We start from the raw sequence: 27822 nt of genomic DNA on the forward strand, positions 1-27822 counted from the left end.
CAGATACTTGATTGCAGTTGTTGCTGGGTGGCCCAACAAAGGGCCATCAGGGGGCGATCACTTTTTCCACACAGCATCATGTAGATTTGCATTTTCTTCCCCTTAATAATAAACACCTTCATTTAGAAACTGCATTCTGTGTTTACTTTTGTTAATTTTGTCTGATATTTTATTTTTTTGTTAATGTGAAAAATGTACAAAAAATGGGAAATCTGGAGGAAACACCTTTTCACACTATCTGTAACTCTCTGAATTCACCAGAGAAAACATAAGGTGAAGAGTATGGGCTCAAATTGTGGTCATAAATATTTTGTTCTTGTAAATCAGGATGTGTGTGTGTGTGTGTGTGTGTGTAAAATGAATTTGTGTGTATGTAAAAAAGATTTGTGTGTGGACTTATGTGTGAAACTCTGCACTCAAGTTTCAAGTTACAAGTATGAATTTTGACCCTATTTTTTTTTTTTCTTCCTTTCATCTGATTGGCCAATGTCATGTCAATCACAAATTTAACTATCCAATCAGAGAACAGATGGGTTTGGCTTTTGGAGGGGTGCTTTATGGAGCTTCAGGTCCTTGAAGGGAATAAATGCCCTTTTGAATGCCAGCTCAGCGTTTTCCTTCATCACCAGGAAGGAAAACATTCTGTGGTCGTCTCAGTTTGGTGATTTTTCTGTCACAGGTTTATGTGCTTAATACAGGGACCTCCAGAGCCTTTTCAACAGCGCTGCGGACCTCTGGGGGGTAGGGGGAGGGGATACATGATTTTATTGAACATTTGAAGAACCAGCAAAAAAAACAAACTCTTGTAGAGGACATAAAGTCAGAGATGGAAAAGACAAGGAGCAGGTGCATCTAGTGCAGGTAGAGCTGCTGCAAAAACCCACAGAGCCCAGCAGCCAGCAACAAATTCTGGATCCTTTGCTTTTAGTTAGCAGTTAGCATTAGCAGCACATCCTGCGTCCGATGTGAAAGGACTTTTATGCTGCGCACTGTGACTCACAGCAATGGTCCCAGGTCAGCCCTGACTTTGTGTTAAACTAATCATAAAGTAATAATGGTGTTTCTAACCACTGATATACCACAACTTTATCCTTTCAACAGCTACTGAAAGTTAGGGGATCTAGCATCTCTCGGATATTTATATAGAGATCCTCCAGCTTAAAACTGTATTACCCTTCAAGGACCTGCAGTTCAAACAAGCGCCCCTCCGACAGCCAAACCCATCTGTTCTCTGATTGACATGACATTGGCCAATCAGATGAAAGGAAGAAAAATAGGGTCAAAGTTTCACATGTATTTTTTGGCTAAGTCCACACACAAATCTTTTTTACGCACACACAAATTCTTTTTACACATACAAATCCTGATTTACAAGTACAAAATATTTATGACCACAATTTGAGCCCATAGAAGAGATGGCAACACAGTTAGAGAGCAAGCAACTATCCAAAAGGAAGAATGAAAATGAGACTTACAGGAGGCTTGCACACTTGCCCATCCTTGTAAGCAGCATGTAAGTGTGCAAGCTCCAGAGACGCCATAATGACAAATATGAAATGCCTGTATATACGGGTAAAGTTCAGGGACAACGAAGATACAGTGTACTCAATTCACCTCCCTGATTAAATCTCAGTAGTGGGCAGAAGTTCAGCCCAGCAACTGACGTGCATCTGCCCTGAAATCAACAGCTGCAGCTGCAGGGTTGTTCCACTTTACTGTCTTTCGGTGCAGGCCATGTTACAATAATAAATCACAAATATTAATCATTTTTCCAAAATTAGAAGTTCTAGCAGTTCCTGAAAATAACCAATAACAATATTAGATAAATTAAATGGAAATATTAGCACTAAAGTGGACGCATTTTGGGTGTGCTAAAATATATGTCAGTCAAATATGTACGCGGACGTGCCCGAGTGGATAAAACTACACCTCTACGCCATTTTCGTGTCAAATCCGCATTTATCTGAACTCACACTAAACCTGAAGTCATAAAGACGTCTTAAAATCAGGAGTTCAGTGAGAAAGAGAAGCTTATTTCTGCCTTTTAGTTTAACGAAGCTGTTTGCAGCACATGCACTGTTTTATCAGCAAAAATGACTTGAACACAAACTCACCCAAGACTCTTCGGTCATGAGACTAATTTGTCCTCTTGTGCGGCCAGTAATCAATTATTATTAAACTCAATCAATATATCCAACGCACTGACTTCATCCAGCTTTTCGTCTATATATTTCTTTTTCGTTTTAAAACGTTTAGTTTGATTTGATTTGAAAGCGGAACTTATTACTGCGCCACCAACACTAATGAAAGTGAAAGTATTGACCAGGGGCGCGTTCCAATTTGCTTCGGAAGGTTCCTACTGAGAGACGTGACGCGGAAGTACCCGCGTGGTGGCCACAGTAAGAGCTGCTCCAATTCTCCAAACACTGAGGAAAGGAGCTTCAATGCTTCCTTTATTGCTTCCTGTAGCGTAGGATACAAGGGGCCATCTTTTATGAAAAGGGATGAGAAAATGCTGTCCCATAATTCATTGCGATGGATCATCTGACTATTTATGAAAACCAGCGACATAAGTTGCCCAGATCATGTAAATGTTCATTGTAACTGCGTTTTCTGTTTCACCCATAAGCTGCTGATATATTTATGTTCTAACAACAGTCTGTTAAACTCTCAGCTGAACTCACACTGCAGAATAAAAACTTATTCTGCAGTGTGATATTTATTCTTACTGCTGAGTTGTTGTTGTAGCAGGCAAAACACTATATAAGCTCAAGATTGTAATCTATATTAACTATAAAAAAAAGTATATTTATTGTTCTGTATAATCAGTGTTCATTAATAATGTCCTTTGCTTTAGGATTACTTTTTACTTTAGTCCAGGTCAGCTGGAATAAGTGACGGCTGGAGGAAATTTTCACTGCAGTCACAGAAATCCTAAACAGGGAGAGAAAGGACGAGACACTTCACCCGTTGCCTACTGGTGGTGGTCAGAGGGCCCGGTGGCGCCAGTGTCCAGCAGCCTCGCCTCTGTCAGTGCGCCCCAGGGTGGCTGTGGCTACAATGTAGCTGCCATCACCAGTGTGTGAATGTGTGTGTGAATGGGTGGATGACTGGATATGTAAAGCGCTTTGGGGTCCTTAAGGACTAGTAAAGCGCTATATAAATACAGACCATTTACCATTTTTATTTTTATTATTCCTTTATTTATTCAGGTAAAAATCTCATTGAGATTAAAAATCTTATTTCTAAGAGAGACTTGGCATCATGGCAGCAAAAGTCAAAAATAAATGCACCACATAACAACATAACAATTAAACCAAATACAATATTCTGTAGATCTCGCAGATTTAGTAAGTGAATCAGAATCAGAAAGGGTTTTATTGCCAAATTTTGAGCAGGTTTACAACATTAGGTAATTGCTGCGGTACTTAGTGTAAACATACTGACAGACAATGCTTAAATAAACCTAAAAATAAAAATTAAAAGTGCTAAGTAGATAGATATATACATGAGTGCAGGTGGTGATCAGTGCCAAACATGGAATGATGCAGTGAACACAGTGTAGGGTCATGTGTCCTGGAGGTGTACAGGTCCTGCAGAGATGGGAGTCTGCAGCCAATCACCTTCTCAGCAGAGCGCACAACACGCTGCAGTGTAGAATTGCATCATCGTCCATGTTGGCAGGTTGAATTTCTTCAGCTTCTTTATGACGAAGGTGATGGTGGGCTCCCACTTCAGGTCCTGGGTGACGGTGGTACCCAGGAAGCGGAATGAGTCCACAGAGGTGACGAGGGTGTCAGTCAGGATGATGGGGGGGGGGGGGGGGGGGGGGGAGTGGGGCTGTGTGCTTCCTGAAGTCCACAATAATCTCCACTGTCTTCTGGGCATTCAGCACCAGGACACCAGACGTTCAACCTCCCTCCTGTAGGCAGACTCATCCCCGTCCAAGATGACAATAACGGTGGTGTCATCTGCAAACTTGATTAGATTGACAGACTGGTGGGTGGATGTGCAGCAGTTAGTGTACTCGCCCTGAGGGGAGCCGGTGCTGATGGTCCGGAGTCCGAGACATTCTTTCCCAGCCTCACATGCTGCTTCCTGTCCGTCAGGAAGTCAGTGATCCACTGGCAGATGAGATCAGGCACCTTCATCTGGGAAAGCTTGCCTTGGAGATGGTCTGGAAGGATGGTATTGAAGGCAGAGCTGAAGTCCACAAACAGGATCCTGGCGTAGGTTCCTGGGGAGTCCAGATGCTGCAGGATGAAGTGCAGAGCCATGTTGATAGCATCGTCTACAGACCTGTTGGCTCTGTATGCAAACTGGAGGGGGTCCAGGAGGGGGGCCGTGAGGGTCTTGAGGTAGGAGAGAAACAGGCGCTCAAATGACAGATGTCAGAGCCACATGTCTGTAGTCATTTAGTCCAGTGATCCTTGGTTTCTTGGGGACAGGGATTATGGTAGAGGACTTGAAGCAGACAGGCACATGACATGCCTGCAGTGAGGAGTTGAAAATGCCAGAGCTGCCTGCACATCCGCATCTGGCTAGATGTAAACAGCGGCCAAGATGAATGATGCAAACCCCCGCGGAGAATAAAACGGTTTGCAGTGAATAAAAAGGTATTCCAGAGAGGAAGAGCAGTGCTGAGCAATCACTGTTACATCTGTGCACCAGCCACTATTAATGTAGAAGCAGACGCCTATCCTGTGGTCTAACCAGACAGGGGCGGATCTAGAAGGGTGGCATGGGGTGGCAAGCGCCACCCTAAAATGATCCCTTGCCACCCCAGTTTTGCATATGACAGTGTTGTTTATTAAAATAAGATAGCATTAACAGTTTGAGCGTAGTTACAGTCAACAGTGAATATAAATGCTAAAACTGAATATATATATTGCATAGTGTTTCCCCCTCCACCATTAACAAATGGTTCAGCCCATAGCAGGACCGGTTTTTTTCTTGTTTTCAGTAGCAAGTAGTGATGGTAAATTTGATTCTTTTTACTGAATCGAGTTTTAATGAGTCACTCACCAAAGTGAATCGGGTTTTTCGAGTCATTTGATTCACTGAGTCAGTTGACGAGAGAGTGCAAAAAATGTACATTTTCACTCAAACTTAATTTGTTTCTCTTTTCATGTATATCCTACTGCTAAGATGAATGATTCTAAAAGAACATAACTATTTTATAGAGCAACAAAATTTCTAAAGGGAACATTTATTTTGTTTATTTTTATTTTATGTCAAATATATATTTTCTCATCTAAATGTCCAGTTTAAAAGTTTTTACTTTTTATGCTTTTTATGCGCCACACGCACTTCTGCGCGCGCCTGTGTCTGGGACTGTCCTGTGTGTCTCGGGTCCGTGCTTGTGTGTTTAAAAATGTGTTAATAATATATAGTAAAATAGTAAAACTGCTTAGTTAAACTTGTGCTTTTGTAACGTTCAGTATGGCCAGACATACAGGTTGCATGCCTCGGGGGAAAACTTTATTTCAATTTATATGCATTTGTTTAATACGAACAAGGAGATTTAGAATCAAACTCAGAATCGTAAAAAAAACTCTCACGATCCCACCGCGGCTCCCAGCAAAAAAAAAACTCCTTAAAAAAACCCTCCGCGTTTTCTCCAAAACCCTAGAATAACTTGTTAGGTACCCCTCTATTCCCAAAACCTTATATTCGATAACAGGGGGAAGACACCTGAAAAAATCCTTAGTCTTTTTTCTCAAATTCAGCGCCCCGCGGCTCCCACCCCGATCCTTAGACAAAATAACCAGGGAAAAACTCCTGAAAACCCTCCGTATATTTCTCCAAAAAAAACCCTGGTAGGGACCCCTCTATTCCCAAAACCTTATATTCGAAAACAGGGGAAAAATCCTGAAAAATCCTTAGTCTTTTTTCTTCAAAACGATCCCTCTTACTAGCTCTCTCGCAAATTCAGCAAAGTCTAAGTTCTCCCTTCGCTCTGACTCTGACTCTGATGCAGCCGCAGCCAGCGCACAATTTTTCCTTCTTGATCGCTCCACATCTGCTGCTTAATGATTCGGGCTCTTCGTTCGAAATTTGCGCCGGAGACCAACTCCGCCTCGCAGGCGTGCCTAACTCGCCCCGGTGCCAATCACATAACAAAGGGGCGGCTCCCCTCACACCCCGGTTAGCCAATTGGATCCAGGTCCGATTTACCTTCTCAGCGATAGGTTTATTCTCTTGCTGGCATTCAGGATAAATAATCTAACATTTCATCTTAAATTTAACTGGTTTTTTTCTCTCAGAAAAAACAAGCAAGTTTTCTCTTTTTTTCACAAACAAACATGGCCGCCAGACCTACCAACCTCACTGTGGTCTCTCAAACGCCCGTAACTAGCTATAGTTATAGCTATAGCCTCCGCCACGCCGCCAGAACTCAGACGATTACATCTTTGCAGAGTGCAGCCAACAGCAGCTGCTAACCGGTTGGAGGAAAGATTCCGTCTCAACACTGGGGGGTTTTGGGGTTATGCTTTCAACCTCCCAGAGAGCGAAATCTATTTCTACCAGCTCAAAGCGGGTGAAAGTTTTGGTCCGCTCACACCGCGGATCGCTTTTACTTGCTCTGACTGGGCTGTTCTGATGCTCATCACGACCCCTGAAATCCAGAAGAGCCTGCGGGAAACGAGCGCACCGTGAACAAGGGACCAGCAGTATCCAGTTTTCAAAGAGGCCTACTCGTTTCCACCATTCACCCAAGAACCCAATCAGCACCGGTCTGCAAACATACACCCAGTGGGAGACCAAGAGCACTCCATTTTGCAGATGGAGCTAGTCGACAAACAAGCGATCGAGCTTGCACAGATGATTTTATGTTGGACCTTACAAACACCCACTCCGGTGTTTTCAACACATTGCTTCGGATTCCCACTCAGGACTGGCTGAAGATGGTGGGTGAGAAGAATGCAAGAATATTAGAGCTTTTTAAGCTAAGTAAAAGTACAACTGAGTTGGTCATGGTTGGAAATAACCCGCCACGCTCTACATAGCCCCCGTCCCTCATCCAGTCCCCCTTACCCCTGCCTCCTCCTCACTCCAAAATCTCAGGGACTCGAACCACAAACAGTAACTCTGAAGAAATCAGAGATAGTTTTTACTTTTGTCTTCATGTCGAGTCGACACGAAGGCTGTCTGTATTTGAGGTGTTCACGTCTCTTTTTAAAATCTCTCAGGAAGAAAAACTGTCAGAGTCATCAGCAGCTGTTCCGTTCACAGTGATGAAGTTTGTGCTGCTAAAACTCAAAATGATGGATTTAAGAACCAAGCTGCTGTCAAAATCATATTTTCAATGTCTATTTTATGTTTGTAGAGCAGTTTGTTATGTTGATTTTTAATAAGCGTGATACAAATATTATCTTATTTTTGATTCATGTTGATTACATCAAGTTTCATAATCGTAATTTTCATGATTTTTTTTTCTTCTTTTTTTGGACTGACATAAAAGCACCAAAGGTCATAGCACTTCAAACAAGTATGATTTTGTGTGTGGAAAATGCAATATTTACATGAATGCTCCTGAATAGAAAATTAAAAGAGAATACTTCTTCATGATGAGGACGGACGTATTTATGACGAGTGCGCAAAGGGGAAGAAGATTTGGTTGATCCTGTAAAAACTTCTGACCCTTTAAATAAAACACTCCTGATTCTTGTTGTGTGTCTGTGTCGATTTGTGTATTTTCAGATATTCATAAACTTCAGGCTGCCTCCACTCAAAAATGCAAAACGACAGCAGTGCAACACCAGACAGAACAGAACGACACAGACACAAGTGCAATAGAAACGTGCAACAACGTCATAACTGACGGACAAAATCACGGACAGCCTTCTGTTTAAATCTGGATGGCACGTCAGATACTCTAAGCCACACCAACCACGTGTTTGTACATTTAGAAGCATAAAAACTCAACAAAAACAAAAATAAAGCATCATTTTAATAAAGGCAGTGTTTATTGTTGTGATTTAAATAGAAAGCCTGTCCCTCAAACAGAAATGATTGAATAGCTCATTTTTACCACTACCCTCTAAAGTTAAACAGATGCTAGCACAGCTTCCTTTCCTTCTTGATCATTTTTAAGTTTGACTTTTTTATTTATTAAATTCTTTAAAATTTGAAGGGTTTTTCTCCCTGTTTGACACAACGAAGAAGTTCCAGGTTTCCCCAAAGAAAAATAATCATCTGATTTATAGAAAAATGATCCTTTGAGCTGGAGCGTGATTTATTAAAACACAGGTTTTTATATCATGAAAAATAAGGAAATGCTTAATTTCAGAGAAATCTGGTTTCAGAGCTTTCATTTGTTTATGGACTGATGTTTATGACTCAAGCCTTGTACAGCTGGAAACATCCACAGCGTGCGACACATTTAAACCCACAGGACTCGCTTCCTGGAGAGCACCAATGATCCCTATTAAATGTGTTTGACTCATTCATAATATTACAGTTCTCGTCCTGATTTGACTTTATAATATTACAGTTGAAGCTCTTATTGTGGCGGCGGCAGCTGACAGTCAGTTGGGCTGCGTGTTTCTGTCAGAAGCGTGTCTGTTAGTGATGTTTCCTCCGGAGATGATTTCCACGGTGATGGAGTGTCTTCTGCTGCTCGTGTGCCTCTGTCTGCTCACTTTGTCTGGAGTCACGTTTGGACATGAAAGCAGTAAGAAGACTGACGCGTGACGCACTGAACTGGAATCAGCTGGAACAAGTGGAGTCTGGAAACTGCAGTTTATCAGTGGAGGGTGGATGAGGTGGGCATCAGCATTCAGCCCAGTCTGAACCTTCATCACACGATGTCAGCCTGCATGGATCCCAATAATCAGTTCACATCAATACAGAAGCATTGACTGAGTTCATGTGATCACAGCCTTCTGGATTCTCACTACAGCCTAATCAAAGAGCTGCGCAGTGACTGAGGGTGTTGTCTCCGTCCCACAGAGAGAGCTTCTCTTACTCTGGATGCCATTACCTCGGCCTCCCGTAACACTGTGAGGAGTCTCAGTCTCACTGAGTGAGTGGAAAAACACCCACACAGTGAACATTTAACAGCCTTTGTCTCTCATAACTGACAGCTGTGTTCATATTCTGTTCTGTTTGGATTTAATGGACCAAATCCTTGAATATAATTGTGTTTCCTTCCTGCAGATCCTCCAACAGAAACAGTCTGTCTCACTAATACAGATCAGGACTTTAAATGACTGAAGTGATGAGATTTTGATCAGGACAGTGACTCATCTCTGATTTCAGGCAGTTTCACAGTTCATATCTAGTGTTGAAGTTTGTGGTTTGTTGGTGAAAATGTTTAAAGTCAGGTTAGAGATGTAGCTTGTTGTGATTTCATGCTTCACGTCCATCACCATGACAAACTTTCTACAACCTTTACCGACCTTTTGTGTATGCTGTTGTTAACCATTCCTCGCCGTCAGTCCCCTGACCGTGGTCGGGAGACACGAGGGGAGATGCTTCCTCCAGGGCCGAAGTTTGTCCTCCTTCGGGGTTAACTCCCTTCACTTCTGTGGAGTAGTGAGGCAGACAGAAATCAGCCGAGGCACCGGAGAGTACTGAAGAGATGAGGCTTTAATAACAGTACTGCACACTTTGGAAACACACTGCATAGCCTGTAGCCCGTTAGAACGCTGCTCCCGGTCGCCCTCTACCCATGACACACTCTCTCACTCTCTTTTTCCTCTTTCGCTCCCCGCGTTTCCTTCACGCGCATGCTCACACACACATTACATACACTCCTTACTGCACCCAGTCACACACAAGACAGCAATTCCTGAAACACTACCCCCACTCTGGATGGCAATTAAACAATAATTCCACTCCAGCATTGTAATGCATAAAACTGGTACACAATCCCCTTTACCACTTGGAGCCCACAGGAGATAAAAGTGTTAGCCATTACCGCATATAAGGTGAGGTATAGTATCAACGAGTGCACTTCAGTGACAAAGAGGTTGGCTCAAGTAAGGTGTACATACATGTGCAAAATAAAGCATTTCAAGTGCTGTTAAGTAGAAAAGAAATTACACAATTGTAACTATTACATGGCGACCGGGAATAACCAACTTATCCTAGCATCTAGGAAGGCACAAATACAAATGGATAAGTGCATGTAGATAACCCCGTAGGTCCTTCAGATACTTTTTAAAAAAAAATGTAAACACTGGAACAATGAAAAAAAAATATAACTCTTTTAAACCATTGTAGCTAACAGTATAGGAGGCTGAAACGATTTAAACTTGAACCGAATCTTCAGTCCTACTTGGAACTGTCCATGGTAGGTAAACCAAGTTAAGTGATCCACACTCCATACCGGTCTGGAGCTCTGCGCCGACGAGTTGGTCGCTGAAACTGCTGGCCCGGGTGGTCTGGCTCACCCACCACACCCCCACCATTCTCATGGTCTACATGGGAAGGGGACGATGGGACAACCACAACCAGAGCGGGATCAGCTGCAACTGAGACAGAAGGCTGGGAGGAGCTGGGGCCATTGCCAGTTGCAGTAGAGAACAGACTGTGCAGACCCAGATCACGGTCTGCTGGGTCATCTTCTAAAGCTGGTGGTGGGACCTCTGTAGGGGACCACTGATGAGCCTGATCAAGGACCCAGGTATTGTCCAGTGGCTCGCGGCAGCGATAATGCTTTAGCTGGTCATGGTGGACAACTTTCACTTTAGACCTTGGGTTCTTCTGGATCCGATAAACTAGGTCATCCAATTGTCCCAGGACAAAGAATGGTCCTTCATACGATGGGAGGAACTTTCTGACCTTGTTCTTGACGTGACGTGTTCCTTTGATGAGATACCACACAGGATCTCCAGTCTTATACTGTGTGTGGCAACAGTTCTTGTCATATTGCCTTTTTGCGCGCTTGACTGACTCACCCAGGGCTTCCCTGGCGATGAGGTGGGCCAGCTCCAGCCGCTCACGCATTTGCTGCACATACTCTGGAACTGAGGGTTGGTTGCCTGGATCAGGAGGTAGACCTGCGACAAGGTCCACTGGCTCACTCAGTTCTCGGCCAAACATCATGAAGTTCGGGGTGAAACCTGTAGCACTGTGTTTGGTCGCCCTGTAGGCCATAACAGCGTACGGGATCATCAGGTCCCAGTCCCAATGACAACGCTCTGCTGTGGAGGCCAGGATCTTCTGGAGAGTGGCATTGAAACGTTCAACCTGGCCATCTGACTGGGGTCGGAATGGCGTTGTATGAGTCTTATCTATGCCAAACAAACTGCACACCCCTTGGAACACATCAGATTCAAAATTGCGTCCCTGATCACTGTGTAGTGCTTGAGGTATCCCGTAGCGGCACACCCACTCAGACGCAACGACCTCGGCAACGGTTGCAGCCCGTTCATCTGGGATAGGAAAGGCTTCAGTCCACTTTGTAAAGTAGTCTTGTATCACAAGCACATATCGGTTTCTGCGCTCTGTCTCATTCAGTGGTCCCATAATGTCCAGCGCAACGCGCTCCATTGGGGCTCCTACCCGGACAGTTCCCATCGGAGCTTGCGGTGTCTTCTGGGGTCGGGCCCTGGATGCACAGCTGGTACAAGTACGGCACCAAAGAGCGACGTCTTCCCTCATGTGATACCAATAGAATCGGGTTCGTAGTCTGGCCACAGTCCTCTCGACACCAAAATGTCCACCCACTGGCCCTTCGTGCATCTGGCCCATCACTTCTGGTTGTAGCTTACGTGGCAGTACGATTTGGGGATAGAACTGGGTCTCGTCAAGGCAGTAGAAGCGACGGACCAGAACTCCATCTCTGAAGTAGAGCCGTTTCCATTGAGCCCAGTATGTCTTAGTTGCTGGGCTGCATGGTGAAACAATAGTCCATGGGGGGCGCTCACTGCTGGCCTCCATCCAGGCGCGTATGGGTGCAATGTCTGCATCAGCGTCCTGGGCTTGGCTCAGCTCCCCCATGGTCCAACCATGAAACAGAGAAGCAGTATCAAGGGTTTTAGCCACATATACTTTCTCAGTCAGCTTTACAGTGTGTGTATTAGTGGACATGTTCTGGTGTGATATGTCTGTTCTAGTGTGAATTGTCTGTTCTGAGATGTCTGTGTTGATAGGAGTGTTTTGACATAAAATGTCTGACTTTGTAAGAGCAGTTTGGTCTAAAGTCTTTGTTTCTGGTGTGGTGGTGTTATGACTTACCCCCACTAGACACACCGCTGTAGTAGCCGGTTGTCCCTCCACCCTCACCGGACTCAGCAACAGGGAGCTGGTGTCAGAGTCCAACTCGCATTGAACTGCCTGATGACTGGTCCCCCCGAGATGCTTGGGGGGGTCCTGCACTCTGCATGGACAAGACTGGCGACAGGGTCTTCTGGAGAGGCTATCAGCATTGGTGTGCACTCGACCTGGACGGTGGATGATCTCAAAGTTGTACTCGGCAAGCTTCTCGAGCCATCGAGCTAATTGTCCCTCTGGCTCTTTCATTTTTGTTAGCCACCGTAGACTGCTGTGGTCTGTGCGCACTTTGAAAGGCCGTCCAAGGAGATACTGGCGAAAGTGGGACGTGAAATCCACGACGGCTAGTAGTTCACGTCGTGTGGTGCAGTAGTTTTGTTCAGTTCTTGATAGCTTACGACTGCCATATGCCAGCACACGTTCCACGCCCTGTTGCATCTGTGACAGCACCGCGCCGATGCCAGTGTCGCTGGCATCAGTGTCTAGTGTCATTTCTCCATGGTCAAGTGGATAGCGAAGAACAGGGGCAGAGGTGAGTCGACACTTCAGCTTGTCGAAAGCTGCTTGGTGCTCAGCATGCCACTGAAAATGTGCATTCTTCTTGGTCAGGTTGTGCAGGGGTTCGGCTATAGAGGCAAAATCTTTCACAAACCGGCGGTAATATGAGGCCAGGCCGATGAAGCGTCTGACCTCCTGGATGGACGTAGGTGTGGGCCACATCTGAACCTTTTGAACTTTGCTGGGGTCGGTAGCCACACCATGCTCGGATACCACATGGCCAAGATAAGCAACTTCGCGGCGAAAGAGGCAGCATTTGGCAGGTTTCAGTTTCAAGTTAGCTTGTTGAAGTCTATAGAATACCTGGCCAAGCCGTTGCAGCATCCCCGACACGTCCTTAGCCAGCACGATGATGTCGTCCAAGTAGACCAGGCAGGTCTCCCACTGCATGCCAGCCAGGACGCGGTCCATCAGCCGCTGGAACGTTGCCGGGGCATTGCATAGTCCAAATGGCATGACGTTCCACTCAAAGAGGCCTGTCCTAGTGCAGAAAGCGGCGGCCCTGCGTGCTCTAGGCGTCAGCTCAACCTGCCAGTAGCCAGATGCGAGGTCTAATGTGCTGAACCATCTGGCAGTTGAGAGTGTGTCCAGCGTGTCCTGGATGCGGGGCAGCGGGTAGGCGTCTGTTATGGTGCGGTCGTTGAGAGCCCTGTAGTCAATGCAGAGACGGTATGTCCCATCTTTCTTACGCACCATAACGATGGGTGAGGCCCAGCTGCTGCAGCTGCGTTGGGCGAGACCGCTCTGTAGACTGTCGTAGATCTGCTGATCAGCATTTTGCTGCTTTTCCCCTGCCATTCTTCGTGGATTTTGTTTGACTGGGGCACCAGGACGGGTTATGATGTCATGCTGCACAAGGCTGGTTCGGCCCAGGTCAGCAGGCCCTGTAGAAAACACATGTCCATAAGTGCAAAGCAAGCGTTTCAGTTGGAGCTGTTCATAGTCATTGAGGTCTGTGGAGCTCTGGGCATAGAGCTCCTGCAGGTGCAGAGGAACCACAGGAGGGCTGGTCAGAGAGTCTGCAGCTGGGGAGACCATGGAGGGTTCCACGGCCTCAGCTGGCTGGAGGAGCCCGGCAATGGATCCCGCCTTAATTGTTACTGCTTTATTGCCAAGGTTAAAAAGGCGAAGTGGGACAGCTTTAGAAGGCTGTGCGTTGACTAGGACTCTGGCGATAAGTACTTTGTGCTTCTCAACAAAACCTTTGGTGGGACTAAGCATCATGTCACCTCGAGCTGCTGCACCAGGATGCACGTTGCCTTTCACCATATACTCTTGCCCCGGTTCCACCACCACAGTTCTAGCTATTCTCACTGCGTGTGACTTTGTACTGGCTTCGGTTTGGTAGTAGAGCACCTCTTCACCGAAAAGGATGATGCGGCGTTTGCCAAAATCAAGACGTGCTTCGGCTTGAGTGAGGAAGGGATGCCCAAGCAGCACCTCATTTCCTGCTATATCTGCCACCAAGAAATCAACATCCACCTGTCGATTGTTGATATTGACAGGTATCTGGGCTTCACCTAGCACCGGCACGTCCCCAGGTCCCACACCAAGCAAGGTCTCAACAACTGAGGGCTGTAGTGGTGGTCTCACGTCTGGGTGGATGGAGTTGTAGTAGGGCAGCGGCAGCACGCTCCTCCGGGCTCCACTGTCCAAAACAGCACATACCTCCACTTCGTAGAGGCGCATGGGGATACTCATTTCTTGGCTTTGGCACTTAAGGTGGAGCACAGTGGGTTTTGGGCTGTCCCAAGGGCTATTATTCAATGTTAAGGCCTTGGTGGTTTTGTGAGGGGAAGGGCACTGCTTTTGGACATGGCCCCAACCTTGACAGTTATGGCAGCGAACCCCACTCCTTTTAAAATTTCTGTGATTGTTCGGTGTTGTCGAGGGTGTGTGTGGGACAAAACGATTCGGTGAGGGGCTAGCTGCAGGTGCATGCTCAGCAACAGTCTCATCTCTGTCTTTTTCTCTGACGACGGCAGCTCGGGGCCGGCGTTCAGCTGCGTTACGGGCTCCTTGCTGCATGGCACTGGTTACATAAGATGCAGCCCTTTTAGTGGTTTCGTGTCGGTGGGCTATTTCGTATGCGCAGGCAAGTGTGGCTGGGTGCCTCTCTAGCAACTTCTGTACTATTTCTGCATCACCCAGCCCATTGGTGAAAACTTCAACAGCTATAGAGTCTTGTTCAATCTCTGCTCTATTACCATATGCAACAGCCACTTTCCCATAAATGTCATCTCTGAAAACATGAAGGGCCTCACCAGGTTTACGCACTCGCTGCCTCAGTTCTACAGCAACAGCAGCTGCATGGTCAGAAGAAGGGCCATATGCAGTTTCCAGTTCGTCCACCAGGCGGCGGTAATCCCATTTGGATGAGCGGGGATTTCTGTGGATAATGGCCCCTGCTGCTCCAACTAGGCAGAATTTAAGCTGAGTTGTCATTGTTTTTTCTGACCAATAGTTGGCTTCAGCGCAGCTCTCAAACCTGTGCAGAAATTCCTTCCACGGTGTGGTGCCGTCATATTGGCCCGGACGTAGGGTGGGGACTCTCTCTCTAGTGTCACCGTCCTCTTCACTGTCAGATAGGGGCTGACGGGGCACACAGCGGGTCTTGCCTGGTTTCGAGCGGGGTTTATGCTGTGCAGTGATTTCCCCATAGCTAATGGCTTCATTAAGGCTACTGGAAGGCATACATTGCATGGGTGTATTTAACATTGCGTTAAACTGAGCCGGTGTGCTGTGTACAAAACTGTCCATGTGAGCGGAGGAAAATGGGTTTGAGTCTGGATAGTGGATTTTCATTTGGGGAGTAGGAGCTGGATAATAGTTCATGCTGCTGCCTGTGTTTCTCTCACGGCCGTAGCTGCGGCATTCAGCATCAACGAAGGGATTCGTGCGGGAAAACTGCGGCCGGGCAGGACCATCGGGCGGCGCGAATACACACTCTCCATTAGCGTGTGTGTTAGCACAACTTTCGGCACACAGGAATGGGTTCATATGTTCACATTTAGTCACAGCTCTGTCTCTGTTAGCTTCCCTAATGCTCGCGGCACCCTCGGAGACACTGGTCAGCGATATGAACGGGTTGGAGTAATTGGTCTCAAGTCCGTACTTTTCACGAGAATGGCGAGCAGCGGCCATCGCGAGTTAGCTTAGCTGCGGGCTAATACACTTGTAATTACAGTCACTCGGCTTTATCGTTAGCCGCTTTAGCCTGTCGGTTTTTCTCTGTGCTCACCACTTCTTTAACAACGTGAGAGGGTCCCTTCGTGGTCGCCAGTGTTAACCATTCCTCGCCGTCAGTCCCCTGACCGTGGTCGGGAGACACGAGGGGAGATGCTTCCTCCAGGGCCGAAGTTTGTCCTCCTTCGGGGTTAACTCCCTTCACTTCTGTGGAGTAGTGAGGCAGACAGAAATCAGCCGAGGCACCGGAGAGTACTGAAGAGATGAGGCTTTAATAACAGTACTGCACACTTTGGAAACACACTGCATAGCCTGTAGCCCGTTAGAACGCTGCTCCCGGTCGCCCTCTACCCATGACACACTCTCTCACTCTCTTTTTCCTCTTTCGCTCCCCGCGTTTCCTTCACGCGCATGCTCACACACACATTACATACACTCCTTACTGCACCCAGTCACACACAAGACAGCAATTCCTGCAACACTGTCTTCAACTATCTTTGATCAGTCTGCAATATAAAAGAGGTAGCAGGATGCCTCAGTGGTTAGCACTGTTGCATCACAGGAGGAGCATCCTGGGTTCAAACCTACTGCCTGGAGTTTGCTCGTTCTCCTCATGATGATTTTTCCTGCACTTAAAAAAAACATCCCAGGTTAGTCCTGTTCATCTCGACTCAGGATCTCTACTTAGGGAGTTTCTTCACTGGTTAATAAAAAGGTAAAACCAAAGCTATCTGATTATTAAGTGATGACGTGACGAATCCTATGGCTTTTGTGTTGTTAACATGTTTAATGTTTTGTATTTTCTTCTATTTGATCTCAAAAAGCTCCTAAAACAGTCAGTGATCACTGTTGACCTCCCTCTGCTTTTATTACCGCTAATCATTTATTTAAGCTCAGTTTTTAAAACCTTAGGATGTAACTACAGCCCAGCCCATGCAGCAGTGTATGAATGACTAACCTCGTATTGTGGATGGATTATCTCAGTTGTTCTCCTGGCTGAAGTTTGGTCCTTTTACAGCATCCTGCCATGCGATTACATTTGTTCCTGACCACCGAGAACACTCACGTTAACTTTTATCGAGTGGGAAAAAAGTTAGCTTGTTTATATTAGGCTAACATAGCTGTGTCGCTAGCGGTCACGTAGCACTAGGGTTGCCAACCGTCCCTTAAAATACGGAATCGTCCCGTATTTAGAAACAAAAGCACACGTCCCGTATTGAGCTAATAAGGGACGCACTTTGTCCCGTAATATAGTGAGAATCAAAAGTGGCCTATAACTTTTAATGGAATTAACGGTTTGTTTGAAAACATAATTCCCAGCCCCTCTCCTGCTTTGTGACCAATGAGCTGACAGCACACTTATGACAATTCGAGTATGACAATTCAGATTACCGCTCATCTCATTGGTTGAGGAAAGGTCGCTTACGGAGAAAATACCGGAAGACAACAGATGACCACAACAAGAAGCATGGCCAACAGGGAAACAAACGCCGACACTGCGGTGCAAGTCTCGGACGACAGTACACCTAAAGCTGGGCAGACACTGTGCGATTTTTTCAGTCACGTTATTCAGCTCCTGCTCAAACTGCACGATTGACTCGCAGGGGTTAGAAGTTGGTAGGTCACGATGCAGGTCTCACACTATACCGCCCGATGCTCTGATGCGACCTGAGTGCTCACACTGTGCCTCCATAACATGAAGGTTATAACAGAAAATCTGTCGCTCTCTCTGTCTTTCACTCACACAGACACACCACCACCATCAACTTTGCTAAATTGCTAATGAAAAACATTGATCAGGCAGCTGTGATTGAGCAGCAGTGTAGATCCAACTATTTTCACGGTTGTTGTGGTCGTGATAATTTTGTGATGCCACATCGAAAAGGCTCGGATGAGCTTTCCAAAGTTCTACAAGTTGTGCCTCCATCGCTTGTGTCCAGATCACAGGCTGCACAGCCGTGCTGCTCCGTCTTTTTCACTGACGTTTACGTGTTTGCACGTGAGCAGTGTGAGCGGCTCACGAGCGATTGATGATCGGGAGCTGGTCGTGAGGTGTTAATCACTTCTCGTTACCCCACGTATACTACACGACGCACGATGAAGGCCAAAATCGGTCCGATCACTCAAAAATCGTCTCAAAATGGGCCAAAAACCGCACAGTGTAAGCCCAGCATTAGAGCAGCAATGTTTGTTCCCCTCAGAGAAAGGGAAGAATGGGAAAAGGAAAACACCTGGCTGGAAAAAGTTAATATGGGCATGTGCAGTGAATATCAGCGCTATGTGGCCAGAAGTGTGATAATATAACTTATTTTGTGTAATAAACAACTGCAAGGATAGATGATCCTGCTCCTCACATACAAGGTCTTAAATAATCAGGCCCCATCTTATCTTAATGACCTTGTAGTACCATATCACCCTATTAGAGCGCTCCGCTCTCGCTCTGCAGGCCTACTTGTTGTTCCTAGAGTATTTAAAAGTAGAATGGGAGGGAGAGCCTTCAGTTTTCAGGCCCCTCTTCTGTGGAACCAGCTTCCAGTTTGGATTCGGGAGACAGACACTATCTCTACTTTTAAGATTAGGCTTAAAACTTTCCTTTTTTCTAAAGCATATAGTTAGGGCTGGACCAGGTGACCCTGAATCCTCCCTTTGTTATGCTGCAATAGATGTAGGCTGCCGGGGGATTCCCATGATGCATTGAGTTTTTCCTTTCCAGTCACCTTTCTCACTCACTATGTATTAATAGACCTCTCTGCATTGAATCATATCTGTTATTAACCTCTGTCTCTCTTCCACAGCATGTCTTTATCCTGTCTTCCTTCTCTCACCCCAACCGGTCGCAGCAGATGGCCGCCCCTCCCTGAGCCTGGTTCTGCCGGAGGTTTCTTCCTGTTAAAAGGGAGTTTTTCCTTCCCACTGTCGCCAAAGTGCTTGCTCATAGGGGGTCATATGATTGTTGGGTTTTTCTCTGTATCTATGAAGCGCCTTGAGGCGACTTTTGTTGTGATTTGGCGCTATATAAATAAAATTGAATTGAATTGAATTGAATTGAATGATTACAACAAATAGATGAATAATACATAAAAGTAATACATAGATGAATAATGATGATGAGTTATGATGCGTAATCATGGGAACAAGCGGGTTTACAAACAGGAGCAGCTGATTAGCATTAGAAAAGCTGAAATAATATTTCAACTGAAGCCAATTGTACTAAATGCACTAAATGTGCACTGTTACAAGAATATTTTTCTTTCTATTGTTTTCTATTATTTTAAGTTAAGCAGGACAGAGTTCTTTTAAAGAAAGATTTACTTATATTCTCAAAAGTTAAGCATGACAGGCTTCTGTTTAAGAAGGAGACCTGTTTTATTGTGTTAATGTTGTCATTTTGAGCTAAAAATAAATGGCTAAATGATCATTTGTTTCACATGTGTTCATATCACAAAGAATAGAATATGCATCTACTTAAATCAACTTCAAGTCAAATGGTTAAAAAAATAATTTCACACACAAAAAAAGAGCTAGAAAATTCACCACACTGGGAAGGGTGAAGACAACTGGGTCGCCCGGCCCTGGCCACGAGGTGTCCCTTATTTATTTTTCAGGGAGTTGGCAACCCTACGTAGCACATCATCATATACCAGCTAGCCCAACTTCAGTAACCCTACAAACGTCACTGCTGTTTAGTTTTCTGTCTTCATTTATGCTGGAAGTGATAACAGAGCTGTACGTTTGAATTTGTTTCCAAAACCCCGCAGTCAGGACATGCTATATTGTATTTAGATAGAAGCTAGCGAGCTAACTCCCTGCTAACTTCTAACTCCGTTAAATGTCATAAATTCCGTTTTCATGGATGCCTGGATGTTAAACTCAATTGTTACACCTGGTAGAGCAGAACGCTGATCATTTTATTAAAGATGAAAGACTTTAGACAGTTTTTAACTCTCAGTAATGCCATAGTGATCGTTTGATATATGGACCTGCAGCGGAGTTTAGGCCCAGACACGGCTAGTGACGTCAGACTGAACGATTGGATAGGCTCCCTGGAACCACTGACTGGATTCTTGGTGGACTCTTCTTCCTTTTTTAATATAACACTGAGTAGAGCAATGGCTCCCCCTGCTGTTTATTTGATGCAAACATTTACACTACTTACTGCTCTCTCAATAAGTAGTGCAAATGTTCTGCTGATGTTTATTTAATGAGCATCATGAACATCATTTTAAATGGACTGGTTGTAATGTGATGCTTTTCTGCCTTAATTCTTTGTTGCAAAGTCTGAACAAGGTGCTTTGTTGACTGGAGCACTGAGCACTTATTTGAGTTCCCGTTGCCTTCTTATCAGTTTGAAGCAGTCTGCCCGTTCTCCTCTGACCTCAGGAAACAGTCACTCTGGATTTTTGGACCTTTTCCTGTGAATCTTGGAGATGTTTGTGTGGGAAAATCAGACTTTAGCAGTCTGTCTTAATGCAAATATAATAAATACTAATGTTCATTTTTTTTAAAGCTTGTTTAAAGGTAAGTTGTGTTATGTTTTAGTTGCTAAATGAGCCAAAACCTATATTTAAAAATAGAAAAAGAGACATGCATTTGTGGGTTAGTGATTCTTCATTACGTTCATTAGCTAATATTTAATTGACTGCTTGTGGAAGGTGAAGAGACAGGGGGACTGGCCATTCTGCCTGCGTCAGGAAAAAGAACCTTAGTTCACATTTTATCAGTGTAATTTGTTTGGAACCTAAATTCTTTGTACATGTAATAGAGAAGTGTGTTAACAGTACTCACCTTTCCTGGTTGCTTCCTATTCAGGATGTGGAGCAAAAGAGTAAAAGCAGCTCACTCACCTGCTCAAGAGTTTGGTTAAGGTTTAAGTCTATATGTTATTGAATTATTTATAGGACGTGGTACAAATATAAATATGTCTTTCACGTGTTTGCTCGTGTGGATGTTTATTTGTTCATTTGGTTTGCTGACCTCAGACTTGGGCTATTCCAGATGCTGACCTGAATCGGGTCACTTTATAGCAGCAAACGTGAAATAACGACAGGCTGAATCCAGTCGAGTCAATAAAAGTTTATCGTTTAATGTTTGTCATTAATCATGAATCCACAACACAGCAGTTTGTTTAGTGAGTAGGAAAAACGTGAGTATTTACATCTACCATCATACACGTCACAGTTTATACCCATGCTAACACAACAAAGACTTTTATATACAAGAAATACTATTAGCGTCGTCATACAAAGGAGCGCCATCGTTGGAACTATCTAGATTTGTCATTGATGCAAAATACACAAAATCATAATAAACGTCTCCTCAGCTGCCCTGAAGTGATCGGGATAATTCGACAGAATGAACTTGGATCGCTGTGGACCGGGTTTAAAAACTGGTTTACATCAGAAAACACGAGGCGAGACGATCACAGTCTACGTGTATACGAGGTTTGCCCTTCATGCCCGCGATAAATACGCCCTCTCCTCGTTTATGTACAAAGAAATCAACGCGTCTCCTCCGTGAGCTCCGTCGGATTTCCCTCCACGCTCCTCCTTCTAAAGGAAACACAGACTGGGTGGGGTCAGTGGTTTTAGTCTCACACAAAACTTACTTTCTTTTAAAAAAGCACCAAACTACTTTTAATTTTCCTGCCATCCGACACGTTCAAGCCAAAGAACAAAAGAATGAACCGAACGTCCTACAAACAAACCTCTGATTTGCATAGTTCATCTTCACCTGCTTCGAGTTTGATTCACTGAAATCTGAACACTTCATCGCTGCAGACCGAGTATGCAGGACCGTTTGTTTAAAGCAAGAGTTCACAGCAAAATCAAAGATGTCATTTTAACTGTGGTAACCGTAGTAACCATTTACACATCTCTTTTGTTTTGGTGGGAATGACCCAGTTTTGGAGATATTAGGTGCAGAGATTTCTGCCTTCTTTCTTTTTACTGTCTACATCCGCCAGCCAAAGGAAAATGCAGCCAGGTCTCTCTTTAGTGAGCAAATAATTAATATAAGCTGGTCAAAGTAGGCTGTCACTTTACATAAAAGATGCCGTACCCACCAGCGAGGTCGTCCCGTTGGATATGAAGGATGCTGCACATTCATATAGCAGCAACTTGTCAATTACACCCTGGTTTATCCACTTGTTTGCCTCCAATAGAACGACAGCTGATAAAATTAAAGTCCTGCCACTAGTGAGACTCATCAGGTAAATATTTACTGAGGTCATAGTTCAAGCTGCGGGGGTTGTTTTCTCAGACTTTTTTTGCAGGACAAACAGTTGCCCCCTAGTGGCCACTGGAAAGAACGCAACTTCCAGCTTTGTTTTAATTTTCAGATGTGGAAGCTACAGCCATCCTTTATATACAGGCCCAATCCCAGTGTCCAATCACAGGACGAAACAGACTGTTACCGGGATAAGAAACAAAAGCACCAGAATAAAACTGTAACGCAACAAGCACAAAGGAGCAACGACACAAAAGGCAAAAGAAAATCTATGCACGTGTGATTGCAGCATATGCATGTAAAGTAGGTTTAGTTCAGGGAGAAGAAAATAGTTCCCACATGAAACATCTTCAATAGGTTGTTGCTTCTTCTTTATTTCTCAGTAGCTGATCAACGATCTCAGATTCTCAGTTTAGCTCAGGTATATTTAAAAGACAGCAGATGTCAAAATGTTCTAAAAGGATGAACAGAACTAAAAATCAGGAGAAAATAAAGTACATTTAATTCTGCTGTGAACTTTTCTTTAGTAAACTGTTGTGTGACTTCTCTCTCTCCCTCTGGTGTAATTCGATCCTGATATAACACACACTCTCTCACAAACTGCCGTAACAGCGCACACCTTCATTGTTGCAGTTTCTCGTTGCTGAAAAGCTTCTCTAACCTGCCTGCGTCATGTATTTACAGCATCCCCGCTCACAGCTCTTTGTAGGCTCAGAAGGATCAAACATAAACGGGTCAGCACGACTGCACACGGAGCTTTACAGATAAACAAACACACAGAATGACAGAAAAGTGATAAAAAATTCAACCTTCCAGTGCGTTATGTGAACTGGAGGTAAAGGTTGCAGGAAGAAAAAGCAATAAGGTGATTTCTAAATCTGGCTTTGTATAAACGTATACATATTAATATCAATCTTCATGTTTTGCAAAGGCAACAAGCATAACAGATGTGCTGTGAGAAAAACTTTGAGAGCACTCAAAGCTGTTTAAAACAGAGGTAACATCATATGTTGTTGGCATAAACACAAAGGCGTCAGTGCGAGTCTGTAACAACTGTTTATATCGCTGTGAATACACACAGCGCATGAATCCACCATCAGCTGCACTGAGTGTTAATATGGGTTTCAGTTTCAACAGGACAACAATCAACTCGAACTCTTCGCACAAGGATGAAAGAGTTGATCATTTAGGGAATAAATGAACTAAAATGATTTTAAATGAAATTTATAACTAAAAGTAGAAGAAGAGAGAAGCTAAAGATCTAAAAACAGACAGGTTGAAGGAGGTAACTCGAGCCGTGCTGCATAATTCACCTGTAACATCATCAGTCAGTTCACCAAACACCCGACTTCATGAATTCAGCAGTTTTCTGCAAACTGTCCGGGCTGTGGTGCAGCCTCTGTGTGAGCCGCAGGACAGTTTCATGGCTTTAACTTTTATAAGTGGGGAATAAAGAGACTGGAAACGCTCACCGGACACAGAGCACCACTGAAAGTCCAGCTCTGAACTTCCACTGAACATCTTTAACCATCACTGCTTCACTCGTATGTTTATGGTGGAGAATTCAAGCAGCGGGCCCGTATCACTGCTCACACAGCTCACGCCATGCGTCGCGGCAGGAAATGCACATGTGCAACAACTGTCTGAATGATGGCTGTTGTTCCATGTAGCTTACTGGGTCAGTGAATGCAGCAGACACGTTCACTGAGTGAATGGGTTAAATGCAGAGAGGGATTTTCCCCACGGGGACCAATAAAGCACACTTTCTTTCTTCTTTCTTCTGACATTACAGGAGCTGAATATTTAAAGTGGACCCGCTCTGCTCATTTCGAGCTCTATATTTTGATGTTTGGACTCTACCAGAGGAGCTTTGTATGACTCATAGTTAAAAATAACACTGCAAAGTGTCTGAAACAAGCTGCTTCAGTGCCCGTCTCTTTAGACTGGCTGCTCTTTGTAAACAAAACTATGGTTGTGTTTACTGCGCACATCCATCCTGGTGTGACAGAGTCAGAAAATCCAGAACTGGTCGACTTTAGTAACTCCTGAAAATGATTTAATGGATGAAGTAAAGTCTGTGATGGTTCTAAACGTGCAGACGCACTCACACACAGTCTCGTCGTTTCACTGAAAACAAACCTTCAGCTTCTCTAAAGCAGAGAAAGCCATTCGAGGCAGAGTGCGCACTCAGGTCGCTAATCCTTAAATCTAAAATGTCTCAACCTGACTCACTTTTTCATCGACATATTTTTATGTGATGCCTATATTTACTTATGCATGTGTCCCCTATTTTATTGTTTCTGCTTTCAGCCGTTTATGTAGACAATGTTGATTTGATTTATTTCGTCGTTGTTCTCTGTCTTAACTTTCAATTCGTCCCATCTCGCTCTTCGATGTCCAGCTTCCTGTTGAAATGTATTTTTCTATTTTTGCCTTTCTGTCAAAGCACTTTGCAAAGACATCGTGTTATTATTATTTAGCCTCACAGGGGAACAGTTCTGTGTTGGATTTATCTAAATGTAGCTGGGCTTAAGTTCGAAACTACTAACTACAGAGCCACCAGCCATCATCACCAACACAATATGACACTGAATCAGGATTCTGAGTTTTCTGCACCTTTAGGAGGAACCAAAACAGGACAAAGCTCAAACACAACGATCAGCTTCACCATGCAAAATGTGAGAAGATGATCAGACACCAGGCAGAGCACAACGAGGATTTCAAATAGCCATGTGAGCTAACGGCTGTTCAACCTAAAAAAGGGGGCGAAGTGATCAGGATGACAGTCTGCTCGCAATCTGAGTGCTAAATGTAAAAAGAATATTTAAAACAAAACACTAAAGTACAAAAGTATGACCCTTTGCAGTACTTTTACACGTCTACTACTAAATCCTGCTGATTCAACATCCTTGGTGTTCAAAGTGGTTTCCTAGACTACAAAGACATCAGTGCACAGTACAGTATTTCTCCAGTGCTTCCAGTGCTTCACCTCACAGTCTCTGTTCAGTGAATGAACATGCATACAAAACAGTACCCTGATTAAAAAAATGTACAGTCATTACTTTCATAGAAAAAATGCCAAAAAAGGTGTATATGTACTTCAGCTAACATCCCTAAAAATACCAGCAGTCGGACGCCTCGCACATATTTACAGGTTCCTCCGCTGAACGCATCGTCAGCTTTAAAAAACCCTCAGAGCAAACTGTCCCTCGCTCCTGTTTTCAGGAGCTGCAATAAAACCTTCAGCTGTTGTGAAGTGCACATCGCGTCTGATGTAGCGGCTACTGTCGGCTCAGAAAGCCATTTGCACATTTCTTCAATCAAAAGTATAACGACTGAATATAAATTATATGTATATACTTCTTTATACTGTATTAAATGTATCTACATTCTCTCTTACTTAAATATAAACACTTCTCATCTCTGTTGTTTATCTTCAACATTTCAGGAAAAAGTGACTGAAAATCTTCGAAAGCCGTCGCTCTGTTTGCATAAAGCATCACTTAAAGGTACTTTTTGTAACTTCCTGTTTTCTAAGATTAACAAAAATTAACAGAATATAAATACCAGCTTGACTTTATGTCCTAAACTATCTGTGTTTTCTGTTACGATGTCAACCGTAGTCAAATGAGGTCCCGGCCGTACTTTGGTGTGTTACCTTTTTGTTCAAACGCTGCCCCCTGGTGGTGAACGTTTTATTTACATCGTTACAAAAAGTACCTCTACCCGATGCCTTTATAGCCGCTGTTTACGTGACAGAAATAATCATCATTAGTTATTTGCTTTCATTTTGGTCTTTTGTTTTCATCTTTTTAAATCATCTAAATCAGTGATTCCCAAACTCAAAGCTGCTAAACTGGAGTCCACACGAGACTGACCTTTGGTCCCCTCGTCCCACATCGAGACAGTGTCCCACATTTTGTTCACTGCAGGACAGGCACTTTCCTAAAGTCTGGCTTTTATCCAGTGGCTTTAAAAAAACTGAAATACAGGGAGACTACTTAACTGGGTGAAGTCAAAACAAAGGAAATGATTTTCCTTTCTTAGTTAATCAGCAGTGATGCAGAAAGGAAAACATGACATTAAGTGACAGGTCAATTATCGGGACAGCAAAAGTAAATATAGTAAAAAGAATATATCACGGACAATAACATGAAACGTCTTGTTGTGCTTATTGCGTCTGCTCAGCGAGGCAGGAGGGAAAGTCCTTCACAAACCTGCAGTTTGTCCTTTTATAGTTTTTTAGGATATGTGAAGATTCCCACACAAATAAACTCCAGCTGTTGTAAAATGTTGTATCATTGAGGTTCATGGAATCTGGCCACCCTGCCTCTGGAGGAGACCCTGCAGTACCTTCACAGCCCACTAAGGGGCAGCGGCCCACACTTTAGGAATCACTGATCTAAATATCCTTCAGTATAACATCCCTGCTTTGACCGTTCTGTGTCTATAGGTTTTATTTGTACATAAATAAAAATGTTTTTAAAGTGCCGTTTGCCTTTAAATCTTCAGAGCGAGGCTTTTTTTTATTTGACTAGAAATCCCTTCGTAAAATCACGGGTTCTGTTTCAGGTGTAATCATGAATTTAGTGAAAAAGCTGAGCAGCATTTTCTCAGCTTAAACCCCCGTCTGCACATATAAGAAGTAAAGAATCAGGATGCAGTGACGTGAGGACTGTTTGGTTGAAGGAAACACGTCTCAGAGGTCAAGGACTCGTTAGCCAGATGGAGCGTGCGAGAGCAGACTGAAACCTTTAGCGGTAACTGGAGGACAGCTGGGGGCGATTCAGAGCTACCCTCAACTTCATGACCCAGTTTTTAGTTTGGCTCTCGCTCTCACGTCTTTTCTTTCTCTCTTTTGAGAAGAGTTTCTTGTCTGTCCCTATAAACCATGAGGGGGCGTCCTACTCCTCGCCGATGCCGTGCTCCCACGCCACTTTAGCCTGCTCATCCTTGGTGGCTGCGATTATGGGCTGGGAGATCTTGCGTGGCATGGGCCGCGGTGCGGGAGGTGGAGGCGCTGCAGACTGGCTGATCAGGGAGTCCTCTTCAGGGATGCAGCCCTCTCGGAGGTAGGGTTTAGGGGGCAGCGCCGGAGGCTCATGGAAGTGGTAGAGAGGCGGATGGTGGGGGATGTAGTGTGGGTGGAAGTGATGGTGGAGTTGGTGGTAGTAGTGGGGGTGTTGTGGGTGTGGCAGCACATCCTGCTGCTGCATTTGTTGAACTCCGATGGAGGCCGAACCCGGAGCCTGGGGTTGGATTTGGGACCCCACCTGAGCCGGGGTGACGCCTCCCGGGGCAGAGTGGCTGCGGCAGGGCGGGGGCTTGACTCCATCCAGGACTTCAGGTTCGGAGATGCTGTACCTGACGGGCTGGTAAGGTGAGTCGAGGTCCTCCTGGTCGGTGGTCCAAGCCTGGCTGCTGGGGACGGATTCCAGGGTGTCTGTGCGGCTGGCGGTGGGGTCAGAGGAGGAGGCGGGGCCACCAAAGTTGCTCTCACTGAGGGAGGAGACTCCGGAGCTGGCACTGCCTGACAGGTTGGAGTTACTGCCATCCAGGATGGACTGTGGACTGGTGGGCGAGGCAGGTATAGGATGCAGGGGAGACTGGAGAGAGAGGCGAGGGAGA

The 27822-nt window shown here is 44.7% G+C and overlaps 3 protein-coding genes across 14 annotated transcripts in view; all 3 read right to left on the minus strand.

The window, feature by feature from the left end:
- Nucleotides 1–16127, minus strand: part of LOC113021786 (GTPase IMAP family member 8-like) — a 29837-nt gene extending 13710 nt beyond the window's left edge. The window contains exons 1-2 of one of the 2 annotated variants that reach the window (XM_026166504.1): nucleotides 16074–16127; nucleotides 9405–9427 (exon numbers count right to left, since the gene is read on the minus strand). In XM_026166504.1, the coding sequence (XP_026022289.1) occupies nucleotides 9405–9427; nucleotides 16074–16076 (26 nt within the window). In that variant the 5' untranslated portion in view covers nucleotides 16077–16127. Of the gene's footprint in view, nucleotides 1–2114; nucleotides 2321–9404; nucleotides 9428–16073 lie in introns of those variants that run through there. The other variant, XM_026166505.1, reaches the window with a different exon arrangement.
- On the minus strand, nucleotides 9471–16076 carry LOC113021785 (uncharacterized). The gene is made up of 2 exons (XM_026166503.1): nucleotides 10337–16076; nucleotides 9471–9530 (listed from the first exon to the last, which is right to left on the minus strand). The coding sequence occupies exons 1-2, from the start codon at nucleotides 15925–15927 to the stop codon at nucleotides 9515–9517; spliced, it is 5607 nt and encodes a 1868-aa protein (XP_026022288.1). The 5' UTR covers nucleotides 15928–16076; the 3' UTR covers nucleotides 9471–9514.
- A 4900-nt stretch (nucleotides 16128–21027) lies between the features above and the next one.
- The window catches only part of LOC113021787 (dedicator of cytokinesis protein 3-like), a 229871-nt gene continuing 223076 nt past the window's right edge, over nucleotides 21028–27822 (minus strand). For 10 of the 11 annotated variants that reach the window (XM_026166510.1, XM_026166509.1, XM_026166507.1 and 7 more), the window contains one exon: nucleotides 21028–27800. In XM_026166510.1, coding sequence (XP_026022295.1) covers nucleotides 27099–27800 — 702 coding nt within the window. In that variant the 3' untranslated portion in view covers nucleotides 21028–27098. The remainder of the gene's footprint in view (nucleotides 27801–27822) is intronic. The other variant, XM_026166517.1, reaches the window with a different exon arrangement.

The sequence above is a fragment of the Astatotilapia calliptera genome, chromosome 5, assembly GCF_900246225.1.
Source record: "Astatotilapia calliptera chromosome 5, fAstCal1.2, whole genome shotgun sequence".
In the NCBI taxonomy this organism is placed as follows: Eukaryota; Metazoa; Chordata; class Actinopteri; order Cichliformes; family Cichlidae; genus Astatotilapia; species Astatotilapia calliptera.